General features: G+C 33.0%; 4 protein-coding genes and 1 long non-coding RNA gene across 5 annotated transcripts in view; 3 read left to right on the top strand and 2 right to left on the bottom strand.

Moving 5' to 3' along the window:
- LOC107633510 overlaps positions 1 to 3,691 on the top strand; it is a 7,325-nt gene extending 3,634 nt beyond the window's left edge. Inside the window, exons 2-3 of the mRNA XM_016337153.2 lie at positions 663 to 996; positions 1,075 to 3,691. Coding sequence (XP_016192639.1) covers positions 663 to 996; positions 1,075 to 3,500 — 2,760 coding nt within the window. The 3' untranslated portion in view covers positions 3,501 to 3,691. The remainder of the gene's footprint in view (positions 1 to 662; positions 997 to 1,074) is intronic.
- LOC107615926 (HVA22-like protein f) lies at positions 3,953 to 5,881 on the bottom strand. Its single transcript, XM_016317942.2, has 5 exons — positions 5,727 to 5,881; positions 5,355 to 5,381; positions 5,060 to 5,182; positions 4,245 to 4,494; positions 3,953 to 4,135 (listed from the first exon to the last, which is right to left on the bottom strand). Exons 1-5 carry the CDS (start codon positions 5,771 to 5,773, stop codon positions 4,109 to 4,111), a joined length of 474 nt encoding a protein of 157 aa, XP_016173428.1. The 5' UTR covers positions 5,774 to 5,881; the 3' UTR covers positions 3,953 to 4,108.
- LOC107633597 (50S ribosomal protein HLP, mitochondrial) lies at positions 8,948 to 11,411 on the bottom strand. The gene is made up of 3 exons (XM_016337229.2): positions 11,254 to 11,411; positions 9,889 to 9,980; positions 8,948 to 9,500 (listed from the first exon to the last, which is right to left on the bottom strand). The coding sequence occupies exons 1-3, from the start codon at positions 11,285 to 11,287 to the stop codon at positions 9,120 to 9,122; spliced, it is 507 nt and encodes a 168-aa protein (XP_016192715.1). The 5' UTR covers positions 11,288 to 11,411; the 3' UTR covers positions 8,948 to 9,119.
- LOC110265360 lies at positions 9,987 to 11,135 on the top strand. Its single transcript, XR_002351551.1, has 2 exons — positions 9,987 to 10,145; positions 10,201 to 11,135. It is a non-coding gene; the product is annotated as an uncharacterized LOC110265360 (long non-coding RNA).
- LOC107633684 (zinc finger BED domain-containing protein RICESLEEPER 2) overlaps positions 11,925 to 15,026 on the top strand; it is a gene marked incomplete in the record, with an annotated part of 3,937 nt that continues 835 nt past the window's right edge. Inside the window, 2 exon segments of the mRNA XM_016337311.2 lie at positions 11,925 to 12,075; positions 13,292 to 15,026. Coding sequence (XP_016192797.1) covers positions 13,301 to 15,026 — 1,726 coding nt within the window.

Below are 15,026 nucleotides of genomic sequence, written 5' to 3'. Positions count from 1 at the left end.
TACTATTATTAGTCACGTTCTTTTTTATATAGAAATTCATTTATATAAGTTTTAGTAAATAAAGAATATTTTGATCTTCAAATAACAAAATAATAATAATGAGAAGATCGAATTGCTAGAATAGGACAGGAGAGTTTATATTTCAAAGAAAGATGGGAAGTAGATGAATAACAAAATGTGTCTTAGGGCATGTACTTTACTCATCTAAAAGGTGGTGGTAATTAGTTGTTTAATTTGTTGCACAAATCTATTTCTATAGTATCCTATGAGTTATTTATCATCTAGTTTTTAAGTTTGAACACTATTTTAAATATAAAATTACATTTCCAAACAAATACCTTTCTACACTTACATGACAAAATAAATAAAATACATGAGAATGACTAAAATTTCTATCAAAGCATGCTCACAAGTCTTCCCCGACAAACCTTTTGCGTAGAGTATTTTCTTTTTTAAGTCCTTTTCGGTATATAAAATTTAGTTCCATTGAGTCACCTAAGCTTTTCCCCTCCTTTTCCATCCGTTTGCAATTCTTGTTAGAGTTGAGAGACATTCACTAGCTACCTATCACATCATTTTTCTGCATTATTCAGTTGTTAATATATATTATGCAATTATTGTTGTCATGGTTATTGTTTAAGTTAGTTTTCTTCGAGTCTCAGGAAGATGCATCTAAGAGCAAGGTGCAAAGGTCAGCAACAAGATCCACAAAACTAAAAGGAGTAGATGTTGAAGTTGATGTCATTGATGCTTCTCTTACCCATGAAAAGAAATTGGATTTGAAGATATTACCAGAAGAAAAGAAGGAACAAGTAAGTTGTGACTCAGTTGAAAAGCTACAAAAAGCAGTGTCTCCCATTCGTGGCATACTCAAGAATCACAAACATATCTCTCGAAATACTTCAAGTGGTGGTTGCAATGTTCAAGAAGGTACCGAAGAAGAAAGCCACTGTGATATGCAAGTGCCAACTTCAGACAAGCATGTGAGATTCTCTGGTAAGGATTATACACTTGGCCCAAAAGATAGAAGCTCATTTGATGAAACTGCTACTAACTTGGCTTCGGATGCATCAGAGTCTTCATTTGCAAATGAGCATTGCTCTGAAAGTGAGGCTGAGGCAACTCGGAATTTGGAGGCCAAAAAAAATGATGACAATAATGCCATTAACAAAGACAAAGGCAAGGAGGTTTGCCCTATTGCTGAAAGTAAACAGTTTTGCAATGCTCTTGGTCAAGTTGCAGCACAGAATTTCTTGCAGCCATGTACCAGTCAAGAGAAATCAAAGCACATTTCAGAGAAGGGTCAATCATCACCATCCAACGTGGCATTCCATGACAAGTCTGATAGAGTCAACACAACTCCACTGCATTGTTCTCCATATGCTGACGCTCCTAGATCTCTTCCTGCAGTTCAAACAGGACAGGTTTCTGGTGTAAATACGCAAGTGCCTGAATCTGAAGCTTTCATTTCCACTAGAAAATTCGTGGATCATATGGAGGATAGGACTATTAAATCTGCCACTACGAACGTGAACTCTAACTCGAATTCAAATACAAGGACATTTTTGGGGCCTTCATCCTCGTATTCTACTTCGTTTAACAAAGCAAATGAGAGGCCTGAATTTCAACCGCATAATTATGGCGACAATGGTAATAATGGCAAAGCTTTAAGTAGCAGACCATCATTTAGCATCTTTAATGCAGATATGACTGATAACTCGAACCAGTTTCTTGGCCAGGGAAAAGCAAATGCAAGAGAAAATCTCATGGACCAGAACTTTATTGGTTTGCCACTCAATTCTCACGGTGAGCTGATCAATTTCAGTTCCAATTCCATCAGCGGAAAAGCAGTGATGAATCAACAACCGGATAAATCATGCATATTAAAAGGTTACTTTAATGCACCTATGAAAGAAACTTCCCATCAAAATAGCCAACAACATTCAAGCATTGGTGCGAGGAATGTGGTTCAGAAGACGGTTCAAGATAGGCTAAATCCATTTCCACATTACCCAGCCAGGTTAGGTGTTACAGAGTTACATGGAAGTAGCCGAACAAACATCTTCCAGCAAAATTCTGATAGTAGGAGTTCCGGTCACTTTGTTCAGCTGCTTGATTCGGGTTTGAATCTTGCCAGATCCTATCCCGTCGAACGCGACAAGACGCCTAACTACATGGGAAATGGAATGATTTATCCAAAAGAAAGTTCAGGACCTATTGCACCGAGTGCTGGACCTTCCCGCCAACCAACAATGAGATTGATGGGTAAAGATGTTCTAATTGGTGGGAGCAACAAAGAGAAACAAACATTTGTGAGAGGTGAAGAATCCAGAAGGAGGCATTATCCTGAGCATCATGCTGCTACGGACAATTCTTTATTGGGAAGATGCTCTAAGCTGGATCGGGCTTCTGGTTCACATTCATCACAAACACCACCTGAGAATGTGTTAATTCAAAGTAACCCATCATTACAAGGCACTGTTTTGATGACTGGTACAGGCTCTGGATTTCTTCAAAGTAATCATGTATGCCAACAAGGAAACCTTGGACTCAACAAAAATATTGCTAGTTCTAATTTGCAGTGGCAATCTACGTCTGGTGCCAAACCAAAATCACACATCAGCTTTAAGTCTCAAGTACTACCATCTCCTCAGCATACTCCTTTACCCCAACTTGAGCTGAATGACAGGAATAAGCACCATCATCATGCTTCGAGTTCAGCATCCGAATTTCCTTTAATGCACCAAGGTGTTGAAGAACAGGCAAAAATATCATTGTTTCAGAGGCAAAGTGCTACTTTTGCAACTTTCCCACCATGGTTGTTAGGTCCAACAGAAAGGCTTCCAGGGACCTCTGCTACTAGAAGCTTTCCTCAAGATACAAGGGGAAACAATTTCACTACACCGGCCGGGAACCATTCAGCAGAATTTCGGTATCCTCCTGATCCTGGTCCACCACCAATTGTTGCTCAACCTCCATATATTCCAGTTACTCCCCTTAACAAATCACCACACTCTGCAGTAAATAGTGGATTTATAAACATACCTCAGGTCGCTGACAGAGTGAATCCGAATGGTATCATGACTACTACCAATGACCATAATCATCATCCATACACAAACACCAGGAAAAGACCAGCTTCTAATTTCATTGATCTTATAAGGCCTAACAAGTTACAAAATATAGCAGTGCAAGGAAACTCATTTGGCCGCATGATCGGTTCAACCGGAGGAAGCTCAAGTGCAGGGTTGCAAAGAAATGCAGGAGCTGTTGAACTTGGTTCCCAATTGAATGGTGCAATATACTCAAGACAGAATCAAACTCAGAATCTGAACCCTGCAAGTCATATTGGTGCTAATTCCATTCTAAGACCCTCTCAGAACATGGATCAGAACTATACAAGAACAATGAATTCTTCTGCCATTCCAAATACTGCGACAACTGACTGTGATAGAGATCTTGAACTTCGGAGGAGACTTACAAAAATGCATAGGTTTTAGGCCTAAATCAACATTTTATGGTATCAGGTTCTTTTTCTTTTTCCTTTTTTTTTTCATTATAGTATATCCAATGAAACATTATTTATCAGTTCTATATTTAGATATTCATCTTCATTCAAAGTATTATTCCTTCATGTTAGCTTTTATTGCAAAGACAACAATTTATCTTATTTTGCGAATTCCATGTTGGTTCGTCTCGTTTTTATGTTTACCTTTATTTTTAATTTGTTATCTTTATTTTATACCAATCATAATATATTCTATCGTGAAAAGTAAAGTATTGTGGAAGCTATATATAATATAATTTAGGTGGAAACTCAGGTGCAGTCGACTTTATGTAAAGTTGATACCTGAGAGCCGTTAAATGATTTGACTGATTTGACTAAATTTTCATCTAACGGCTCTCAGGTATCAACTTCACGTGAAGTCAACTTCACCTGAGTTTTTACCTATAATTTAAAGTATCAACCTCAAGATTGTTGCAATTTAAACAAAGTATAATTAAGGATTACATAATATTTTTGTGCATAATAACACATGCAACAAAAGCAATGATTACACAACGTTTATAAAATCCTAATAAGATATCAACTTGGTTAAATCAATCTTCAGTGCCTCCACGCTTCTTTCTCAGCCTGCAAATTCGAATAAAGAAATGGGGAAAATATTATTAAAAGATGAAATATAGATAAGCTTTATAATGAAGCAAACATATGTAGTCAATTAGAGTTGTTGATAGCATACAGCTTTGACAACTTTCTCAAATGCATCAGGACCATATCTCTCTATGTAGCGTTCAACAGATTTTTTTGCATCAATGCTCAACATTTGAAGGTCCTTCCTCTTGTCTTGATCTGAATCCTTGTAACTTCCATAGCTTACTATCTTCACATATTGCCTCACATAATTCTCATATATAAAAGCAGCACCATTGAACATTGGCAGTACCAGCCAAATGCAAAACACAAGCTTCATGTATGGCCATATGGGAAACCTATATAATATAATAAATGTTCAATTATTATTAGAAATCTATTTGGTATTTCAATTTTCAACTTGGTTTTGGTATAATTAATGATGATATTTGTACGTAAAAAATCGACATTAATCATGGACGCCAAGGAAAAAGAACTAATATCACTTTATGTATACTATTACTTTTAATAAGTTGGCACATTAAAAAATTAATGTATTTAGATATGACTGCATCAATATGTATTTATCAATTTACACAAAATCAACATCAAATTTAACTATCAATGTAGAATGAATACACGTTGAAAATAAAAATACATATTAAAAATAAGTTAAATTATACATATATTTATATATAAATACATAATGGCTGATTTTCGTATACAAATAGTATTTTTGATTTTTTAATACCTCAACTTTAATTGATCAAATAATCAATTATATATTATTTTGAAAAGGTTAGAATATGCATGGTATTCTATCAATCCACTACTTTTAGTACTCAAATATTATATGCATGTATATGTACATGCATGTATGTTTATGTAAACTCCTTATCATATAATATACATATATCTACGTACCATGCTAGAATATTATAACATGAAAGCTCAAAGAGTTCGACGAAGGAGTATAAAACCCAGTAAGTTAGCCATTGATGATCATCTAAGGTTGAAGGACTCTCAATCGCCCTTATTGATGCGTATCTGTAATATGTTAAATATTGACACACCCCAAAAATAAATATTATTGCACTACTTTCAAACTTCTATATATAAAAAGGAATGAATATGAATGTAGAGCAAAAATAATATTATTTATATATTAGTCATAAAATCATAAAGTTAATTAAGAATTGGCAACTAGCTACTAGCTTACAAGGGATAAAGAAGCATCACTCCAGGCCTGTCAAAAATGAAAAACAAAATTAAAAACTTATATATGTAATTATTTAACCATCAAATTACATATACAAAAATTTGTGGAATTATTTCGTATCGCAAAGGATTATCGTTGTAAGCTAAACAATACAAATAATTAAATAAAAAAGAACAAAACAAAACCTTAGTATTGACTATATATATATATATGGAAAATTTCACTTCCTTTACCATATTAATTTATTGGGCAATTTTTTTTTGCCCTATCTATTTATTAGGAGTAGTGATTCTAAACAAATGAAATATAATGAAAGTTGGTAGATATATGAGAATAACAAAGAGATATATATGCATATATTTACATATTTACCCTGCTATTGTGTAGAAATTTCTTACAACTGTTCCAAGAGCGCCCATGATATGAAGATGTGTTATTCAATAATTCAAAGGATCTTTTATGGAAGTTAGATTGAATGATAATGAGTTATACTATGCAGCTTTTCACTAATTGGTTCAAGTAGTTTATCGGGTATCTATTTATATTGAAGTGCAAGTTTTGGTTGATGAAGGAAGCAAAGAATGTTTATGGGACGACACAAAAGTCTTCTTTTCTCTAATGGGAAGAAATTAATTAAGAACCATATAAAAGCTTAACGGATATGTAAGCAAAGCAANTTTTATACGCAATAATTAATTGGTGATTAATTTTTTATGTACACATAATATAATTATTGATTTTAACCATGACAAATAACAATTTTTCGCAAGATTTATATAATTTTGAACAAACCGTGTAATTCACATGACTTCTATTTGAAAATAATTGAAATACAGTTTTATTGAGAAAATACTCAGTTTAGTTCTAAAGTTACATTCGAATTTTAATTTAGTCTTTAAAATTTTAATTACCTCAATTTAGTCTTATGGTAATTTTCGTCACAGAATCAATTAAAAAATTTAAAGACTAAATTGAGATAATTAAAATTTTAAAGACTAAATTCAGGCCTGAATATAATTTCAGGGACCAAATTAAATATTTTTTAAATTTTATTTTAGTTACTTTTCAATTCTTTATTTCTTTACATGTAAAAGAATTAAATTTCATCATTTCAAGTATAAAAGATTGAAACTAGAAAATCAGGTAAGTTTTAATTCTAATGCCAATTCCATACCCAATTCCAAGTGGGTATTTATAGGCGGCTGACCAGGTTTAAATAAATTTGTACTTAGTTCTAAAAAGACAAAATCTATTTTGATCCGGTAAAATAAATTGTGTTAAATCGAGTTGATCAAATATAAAATTAGTATATATAAAGTTGTAATTTTTATATATTAAAATAATAAAACTTTATTTTTAAAAATTAAAATTAATAAATATTATATTATATTTATACTAAAATAAATTATTTTAAAACAAAAATAATATCATATAATATAAAAAATATTAATTAAAGTATAAAAAATATAATATGACATTATTAATTTCATTCTAAAATATATTTTTTATTATAAAAAAAATGACTTTGAGTTCGGGACAAGTTGGGTTACGCGAAACATAACAAGAAGACGACATAAAAATAATGTCGCATAAAAGCTACGAATTCAAACCCAACAAAATATATCTTAAAGTTCGAATTGAACTTATCTGGGTCTTAAAAACATTACGAAGCTTGGACATTTTGTTGAGTTGTCGTGTCTGCGTGTCAGACACATTTCGGACATGACACTCACTACCGCACTCGTCCGACACGCATGTCTGTTGTGTCCAACCGTGTCTTAATAAAAAATAAAAAATTATTCTCTGGACACATCGACACACCTAAATACCATCACGTGTCAGCGTATCCAGTCTTATTCTTAACATATATTCTTAAAATAAATTTAGATATAGTACATATTATTATTTATTAAAACAAAAAATATTTTAAATACTTGATATAATTAAAATAAGACATTAAAAATAATTAAAATTTTTAATTTATATTTTAATATCAATAAAATATCAAAATATCATTATAATTTATCTAAAAAATACTTTATATTTTATATGTATGCATGTCCCCGTGTCGTGCAAGATTTTAAAATTTGCGTGTCGGCGTGTTCCGTGTCGTATCCCGTATCAGTGTCAGTATCTGTGCATCATAGTAAAAACACCTCTGTGTATACTATTAACTGTTCTAGTTAAGTAAGTTTATAAACTAAATATCGCATTCATCTTGGAGCGATATCTCAATTTAACAATATTGATTGTTTTTAAATAACTTGAATTAGCTAGGTAAAGAATCATATATGCACAAGTACAACACCCCATTGAGGAATTGCGTGCTATATGGGTAAGGTATAGATATATAATCATGTTTAATGCAATTAAAAATTCTATAGAATTATGTATTTTGTATCCTATAAAAAAGATTTATTTATACTACATACAACTAAACAAGTTTGATTATTTTTTATTGAAATTTATTTATTCTACTATGACAGGTTTAATTATTTTCGTAATTGATTATTTAGTTGAAAAAATATATAATCAATATGTGTAAATACATACAAATACATGATAATTAATTTAGTGATTAAATTTTAGTATTCATAGAGCAATTTTCATAATCTTAATATTGATATACATAGAGGGAACGACGTTGCTATACATAGGGGTTTATGATCGGCGAAGAATATAGAAATGCTATTTTGAATTTTTATAATTGTCTAAATCCACATTTATTTTAGTTTGTAAACTTTCACAATGTTTTGCAATGTCAAAAGCTGAAAAATGAAAAATAAAAAATTGTATGCCTACCAAAAGTGGCTCAATTTTTTCGTTATGGAACCCATGAATGTGATGTGTCTGGATATGGAAATAGGGCGTGCTAGATCAAATTGTAGGACAGCTTTATGTGAGTGGCAGGAGTTAGAACTCGAACCCTGCGAGTTCTGTATTGGCAAAAATTGCTTAACAAATCGGAGGGTCCGATTTGGCAGGGGCTGAAATTTGAATTTCAAAGCATGCAAATTGGACGGTGCGTTTTGTATATATATATATATATGAATTTTTGTATGAATCTCGGACCGTCCGACAAGTTATGAAGAACTCGCATGGTCTGATTTATGGTATTCTGACACCACACATAGGTTAAGCACCTCTCTTCTCCATAACTGCGTCCAACCTAACCTTTGCCTCCATATTGAAATTAAAAAGCGACCAAAAGTGTCCAAACACAGAAATGTAATATTAATATCTAATCATGGTACGGTTTCTTCTTTTTCTTCTTTTGTCAAAACATGTTATGTTTGATTGAGTAATTTTTAGTGAGTTATCAATGTGATTTTGGTTGGTGAATTTAAATAACATTTTTTTTAAATAGATATTAAAATTAGTTTTGACTCAAGGTTGAAATCAATAGAAATTCAATTTACATCATGTGAATACATGTTTGTGCATGCTGAATGGATGAGAACCATGAATTACAAAGCTTAAATTATAGTATGGTTTATTTAGTATTAGATATTAGATTAGATAATGAGATAAAGTTCCTTCTAGATATATTTATACTGTGCTGTCAACAAATCATATAACCGAAAAAGCAACCATATAAAAACAGCTTATTATTTGATTCGAAATTTTTCAATACATCTGTCTATTTTTCTCCTCATAGATTGATTGATGAAATCCTAACCTTAACCTTACACAAAAAGATACAAATTATATGAATGATAAAAGTAAGAATCATAACAAAAATTTTAAGGATAACCCTTTTTTCCTTTAAGCAATATGTCCTGCCAAGGTAAGAATCTTGACATGCTTCTTCTGCCTCAGCTCATGAGGGACAGGTCCAAAAACTCTGGTCCCAATAGGCTGGCCTTGCTTGTCGACGAGCACCACAGCATTGTCGTCAAACTTGACCTCACTGCCGTCGCATCGCCCCCTTTGCATTGCCGCACGCACAACCACACCATATACTACTTTTCCTTTCTTCACTTTTCCATTAGGATGTGCTTCCTTCACGGATGCTACTATTGTGTCGCCTAATCTCGCCCCTTTCTTACCTTTCAGAGCCTGTATACACATGACCTTTTTAGCCCCAGAATTGTCTGCGACCTTGAGAACGGTCCTCATTTGTATGAAGGTGCGCTGTTGCTGCAGCTGCAAGGAATTGGGATGCATTTTTTGGTAAGCAAGGATGCATATCAAATACTAAAGAACGGGCTAAGCCTTGTTTGGTCTATGTTTTCATTTTTAGTGTCTTCAGTTCATGAATAAAAAGAAGAAAACAATAGAATCTTATTTTCTGATTTCATTTCCTATTTTCACTTTTCACTTTTCTTTCACAAAATTTTGAAAACAAAATACTACTAAAAATGAAAATAGAGATTGAAAAAACAAACCAAACAGGCCCTTATTACTCGTAATAACATGCATATCTTGTCAATAAACAAATTTAGTCACCAATCCATATCTGGTACTTTTGCAGTACAAGGAAAATTTACCATTACTATTTTGTTCTCTAGAAGCCAAGTTCATATATACTAACCTGAGAAAAGGAATTGCTGCATGTCATCTCATGTGATGTGGTAAATAAACCAGGGGAGTTGTTGCTTAATCCACCGAACAGAGAACGACTCACTAGTTTGGTTTTTATGCATGGAACAGAAAAGATGACAAGGTGAAAACAAATATATCATCATTGAATATATTCAGTCCATGCTTCAATTGCAAAAGGAAATCGATAGGGGATTATAGCAGTGGCATGGATGCGAGCTCAACATATATCAAGAAGAAGTGAGAAAGGTTAATGTATGACATTTCATATTGGTTATAAAATGCAGTTCTTGAAGAAGAAAAGATTATTGCAAATATACAAAATTGGCAGGAGTTCATGTTTTAAGAAACAAAATCATTATACAATATGAAACTATAAAGTGTCCATAATAACTGCACGCTTCCCTGATAATTTGCTAGCTTTTTTTTTCCCCATAGAAGCATATTATCCTTCTCATGACTCACTTTTGGTTGGTTACCAAAGAAATGAACCCGTATGAATCAACTACAAGCAACTCCATTCATAAATCATAATGAAAACAATGTTCAATGACTAAATAATTTCATTAGTAAATTAAACACAGGTTCCATTCTTTCGAATGTGAAGGCCTACCGGATACCTCAGAGGCTAAATCCTCGCTATCTCAATGATATTCATCTCATGTATATAACCATAATAACCATATGTATGCCACTAAAACTACCAAATCCTGCAAATGGAGGTTACAACTAAGCTAAAATCAATTGCTAAGAAAGGATAATGTTGAAACAAATGAAAACAGTTGTCATGAGCTCAGAGATTAGACGAATAGTGATGAGCTACTAGCAGCAACCGATGTAAACCAACAAGAATAATGCATTAAGCCAAGAAAATTAATAGTTGAGCCAGCAGTATTTTGAAACACACAACATCATAACAGCAACAACTATATTAATTTGAAAGATCGTACTCTAACTCTAAAACCATAGAAGCCCTATGCCTAAGCATCAAGTTCAAGAATAATAGAATAGTATCCTGTGACTTGTAACAAGTTTCAAGATTCATAGCTAAAAGGCAGCATATATGAATTTGTCATTCCATTCCTTCTAATAAGCTAAACTGCATACCGTAAAATTAAGCAACTTGAAGTGGAAACTAATACATAGTTGCAACTTAACAGTTCGGAAAAAATTCAATTTTTTCTGTGATACACGAAATTTCAGCGCTCTATCTCAGACATGAATGATGAATCTAAATAATAAAAACAATCATTTGAAGCTCACAGAACGAAAGATAACATGATTAAGAAAATTCAAGCAAAAACGAAAGTAACAGAAGAATCAAGTGAGTTACTGTAAACGAAACAGTTAATCTTACCACGAGAGCACCTGGAAGCGAAGCTTGCAGCCATATTCGAAATTCTATTCTTTCACAGTTGAATACTGAATACTTCACCGCAGAGAGTGTAGATCTCCGACGAAGAAAAGGGTTTAACGAAACCCTTCGTCAAAACGACGTCGTTTTGTTTTATGATTTATTTACTATTTTTTTTTTGGGAGTAAATGAAGGTGCTGAAGCCCAAAGAACAAAAGAAAATGATTTAGTGCATGTTTGGGCGCCATTATTTTGTTAAAAAAAGATCTTTTTTCATTGAAAAAAGAAAAAAGATCTTTTTTTATTTTTTAACGTGTTTGGCAAATTTCTAGTAGTAAAAATAAAAGCACTAGTAAAATAAAAAAAAAGATCTTTTTTGAGAAGTTGTAATTTACATCTTTTTTTAAAAGATCTTTTTTCCTTAAAAAAAGATGTTTTTCATGTAATAAATAAACAAAAAAATACTTTTATATTGTTATACCCAAACATAATTGATTGATAAAAAGACATTTTTACATGAGATATCCAAACATAAAATTACTTTTACTTCTCTATAAGATCTTTTAAAAAAAGATAACTCAAAAAAAGATCTTTTTTTTAAACCTCACCCAAACAAGCTCTTATTTATTTACTATTTTAATTTTTGAGAATAAAGATATAAATGGTACATTACACTGCAACGCTGCGTTTCAACTCTCAACTTAAATCGTGAAGCGGAGCTGCTGTTATCTTCTTTTATTTTTCTGCTTTCCTCATTTTGCATTAGGGTTTTCGGAGGGCACAACAAAATTTCAATCACAGGGTCATCGATTTTCCCGCCACAAGGTACGACATGCCTCCCAAGATTCTTATCTGTTATTGAAAATTGTAGCATTGTTTGATTGTAGAAGGAAAAAAAAATTTTGATCGATGTTTGATTTTCGAAGCATGTATAAGAGAATTGCATGTCACTGAACGCCTGCGAAACTTTAGATTTTTTTTTTTTTTTTGTTGGTGTGCTGTTGTATTATCAGTTATGTTTATTTTGAAAACTGCAGTGTTGTTTTAGGTTTAGCTGCATTTAATTTTTAATTTTGTATTTCTTTTAAATATTCTTTGGAGCTGAGAATATTAAAGAGAAAAAGTTTATCGTATATACATATAGAGAGTTTGGAAAATTTATGACATTTCTTAGTTTTTGAGGAAACTTTAAATTTTAATATATAATCACTGAATAAGAGTTTATGATATCATTGAGCTAGTGGACTGAAATTAGGGCGAGAAAATACAGAGTGTTGCGGTATTATTCCAATGGGTTCCTCCTTGGCCAGTGTTAACCATTGGAAAGAAAGAGTTGTTACATTAACAACTACCTAGGCTTATTGAATAGTATAGTAAGTTATTCCTTTTGTGCGACAATTGGATAGTGTTACGAACTGCGAAGACAAGTAATTAGTTGTCTATTTTTCCTCATGTAAATCTTGTTTTTCAACTGGCTCCTATCAGTTTGGAACTAAATTAAAATTTAATATCCCCGTATTTAACTTTGAGTGGAGAGAGGTTCTCTTAAAGCTTGCTTTTGAGTTTCAGTTACATTTACTTATGGGAAATGCAAATTCGAATATCCTATTCTTGAGTTCTAGTATTATTATCAATATTTTGTAGAAGCTGATGTATGAATTACTTTTTGTATTCATTCCTTTCCATATTTGATTATCTCTTTATAATAACGTAGAAGTCAAAGATACATGAACATATCCATTTCATCACTATTTCCTTTTGGAAATGTAGAATGCGCATTATCTTATTTTCGTGTTTTATTCAATTTCAAATCATATATACTTTATGGTAGAGTTAAAATAATATATTGATTTATTTATTTTAACATAAATAATAATTCGTATATGCTAATAAGCTATCATATTCATTGCGGTTTTGTCAGTTTGAGCACACTTGCGTTTACACAGACTGGATTGTGCCAATACGCTATCCTGTTCATTATATTTTACACTCCAAAATGGAAAATGTTTGACTTGAATTTAATGCGCTGCCTTTTTGCCAGGTTCATGTGATGGATATCTCAGATGCTGTCATTGTCAAATCTAGTAGGCTGAAATCTGTTGTATGGAATGATTTTGATAGGATAAAAAAAGGAGATACCTGTGTGGCTATCTGTAGGCATTGTAAAAAGAAATTGAGCGGGTCAAGTTCCAGTGGGACATCACATCTAAGGAACCATTTGATCAGGTGTCAGAGAAGATCTAATCATGGCGTAGCACAATTCATTACTTCAAGAGAGAAGAGAAAGGAAGGGACTCTTGCAATTGCAAATTTCAATTTGGGTCAAGATCAGAACAGAGATGAAACCCTTAGCCTTGTGAATATTAAATTTGAGCAGACACAGTTGAAAGATGAATCTGTCAATGCTGGAACTAGTACCTTTGATCAAAGACGGAGTAGATTTGATCTTGCTCGCATGATCATCCTACATGGGTATCCATTGGATATGGTGGAGCACGTTGGTTTCAGAGTTTTTGTAAAGAATCTACAGCCGTTGTTTGAGCTTGTGACATTGAATAGGGTTGAGGCTGATTGTATTGAGATATATGAGAAAGAGAGAAAAAAGATGAGTGAGATGTTAGACAAACTACCTGGGAAAATCAGCCTTAGCGTCGATGAGTGGACTGCTGGCGGTAATGCTGAGTATTTGTGTTTGACAGCGAATTACATTGATGAATCATGGCAGTTAAGAAAGAAGATATTAAATTTTATAAGGGTTGATCGTTTTCACACTGAAGACATGCTTTCAGAAGCTGTCATGACTTGTCTGATGGATTGGGATATTGACCGCAAGTTGTTCTCCTTGATACTGGATAGTTGTTCTACTTCTGATAACATTGCGATTAGAATCAGTGAGAGGCTTTCACAAAACAGGTTTCTTTACTGTAATGGGCAACTATTTGATATACGCTGTGTTATAAATGTTCTTAATATCATGGCTCAACATGCTTTGGGAGCTGTGAGTGAAATAGCGGAAAAGATTCGAGAAATTGTTCGCTATACTAAAAGTTCACAAACTGTGCAGGCAAAGTTTAACGAGATGGCTAAAGAAGTTGGGATCCTGAGTCAAAAGTGCTTGTTTCTAGATAATCCCTTGCAATGGAATACGACTTATTCAATGCTTGAAGCTGCCTTAGAATTCAAGGATGTTTTCATTCTTCTGCAAGAAAATGACACATCCTACAGAATCTGTTTATCTGATGTAGAGTGGGAGAGGATCAGCACAGTTAATAGCTACTTGAAGCTTTTTGTTGATGTCATTGAAATTTTCACTAGGAGCAAGTTTCCAACAGCGAATATATATTTTCCTGAACTCTGTGATGTTAAGTTGAATTTGAATGAATGGTGCAAGAACTCGGATGAATATATCAGTTCTTTGGCATTGAGACTGAGAAGCAAGTTTGATGAATATTGGGAGAAATGTAGCTTGGGGTTGGCAGTAGCAGCCATGTTAGACCCTAGATTTAAGATGAAGTTGTTAGATTATTACTACCCACAAATCTATGGTAGCATGTCTCCCGGTCGCATCGAAGAGGTCTTTGAGGGTGTGAAGGCTCTATACGATGAACATTCAATAGGCTCCCCATTAGCTTCTCATGATCAAGGTTTGGCCTGGCAGGTTGGCAGTGGGACACTTTGCTTACCAAGTTCCACTAAGGACTCCCGGGATAGACTGATGGGGTTCGACAAATTTCTCCATGAAACTTCTCAGGGCGAAGGTGTAAAGTCGGATCTAG

The sequence above is a fragment of the Arachis ipaensis genome, chromosome B01 (genome assembly GCF_000816755.2).
Source record: "Arachis ipaensis cultivar K30076 chromosome B01, Araip1.1, whole genome shotgun sequence".
NCBI classification, from domain to species: Eukaryota; Viridiplantae; Streptophyta; class Magnoliopsida; order Fabales; family Fabaceae; genus Arachis; species Arachis ipaensis.
The sequence above is the reverse complement of the archived record's forward strand: the minus strand, read 5'-3'. Positions and strand labels throughout refer to the sequence as shown.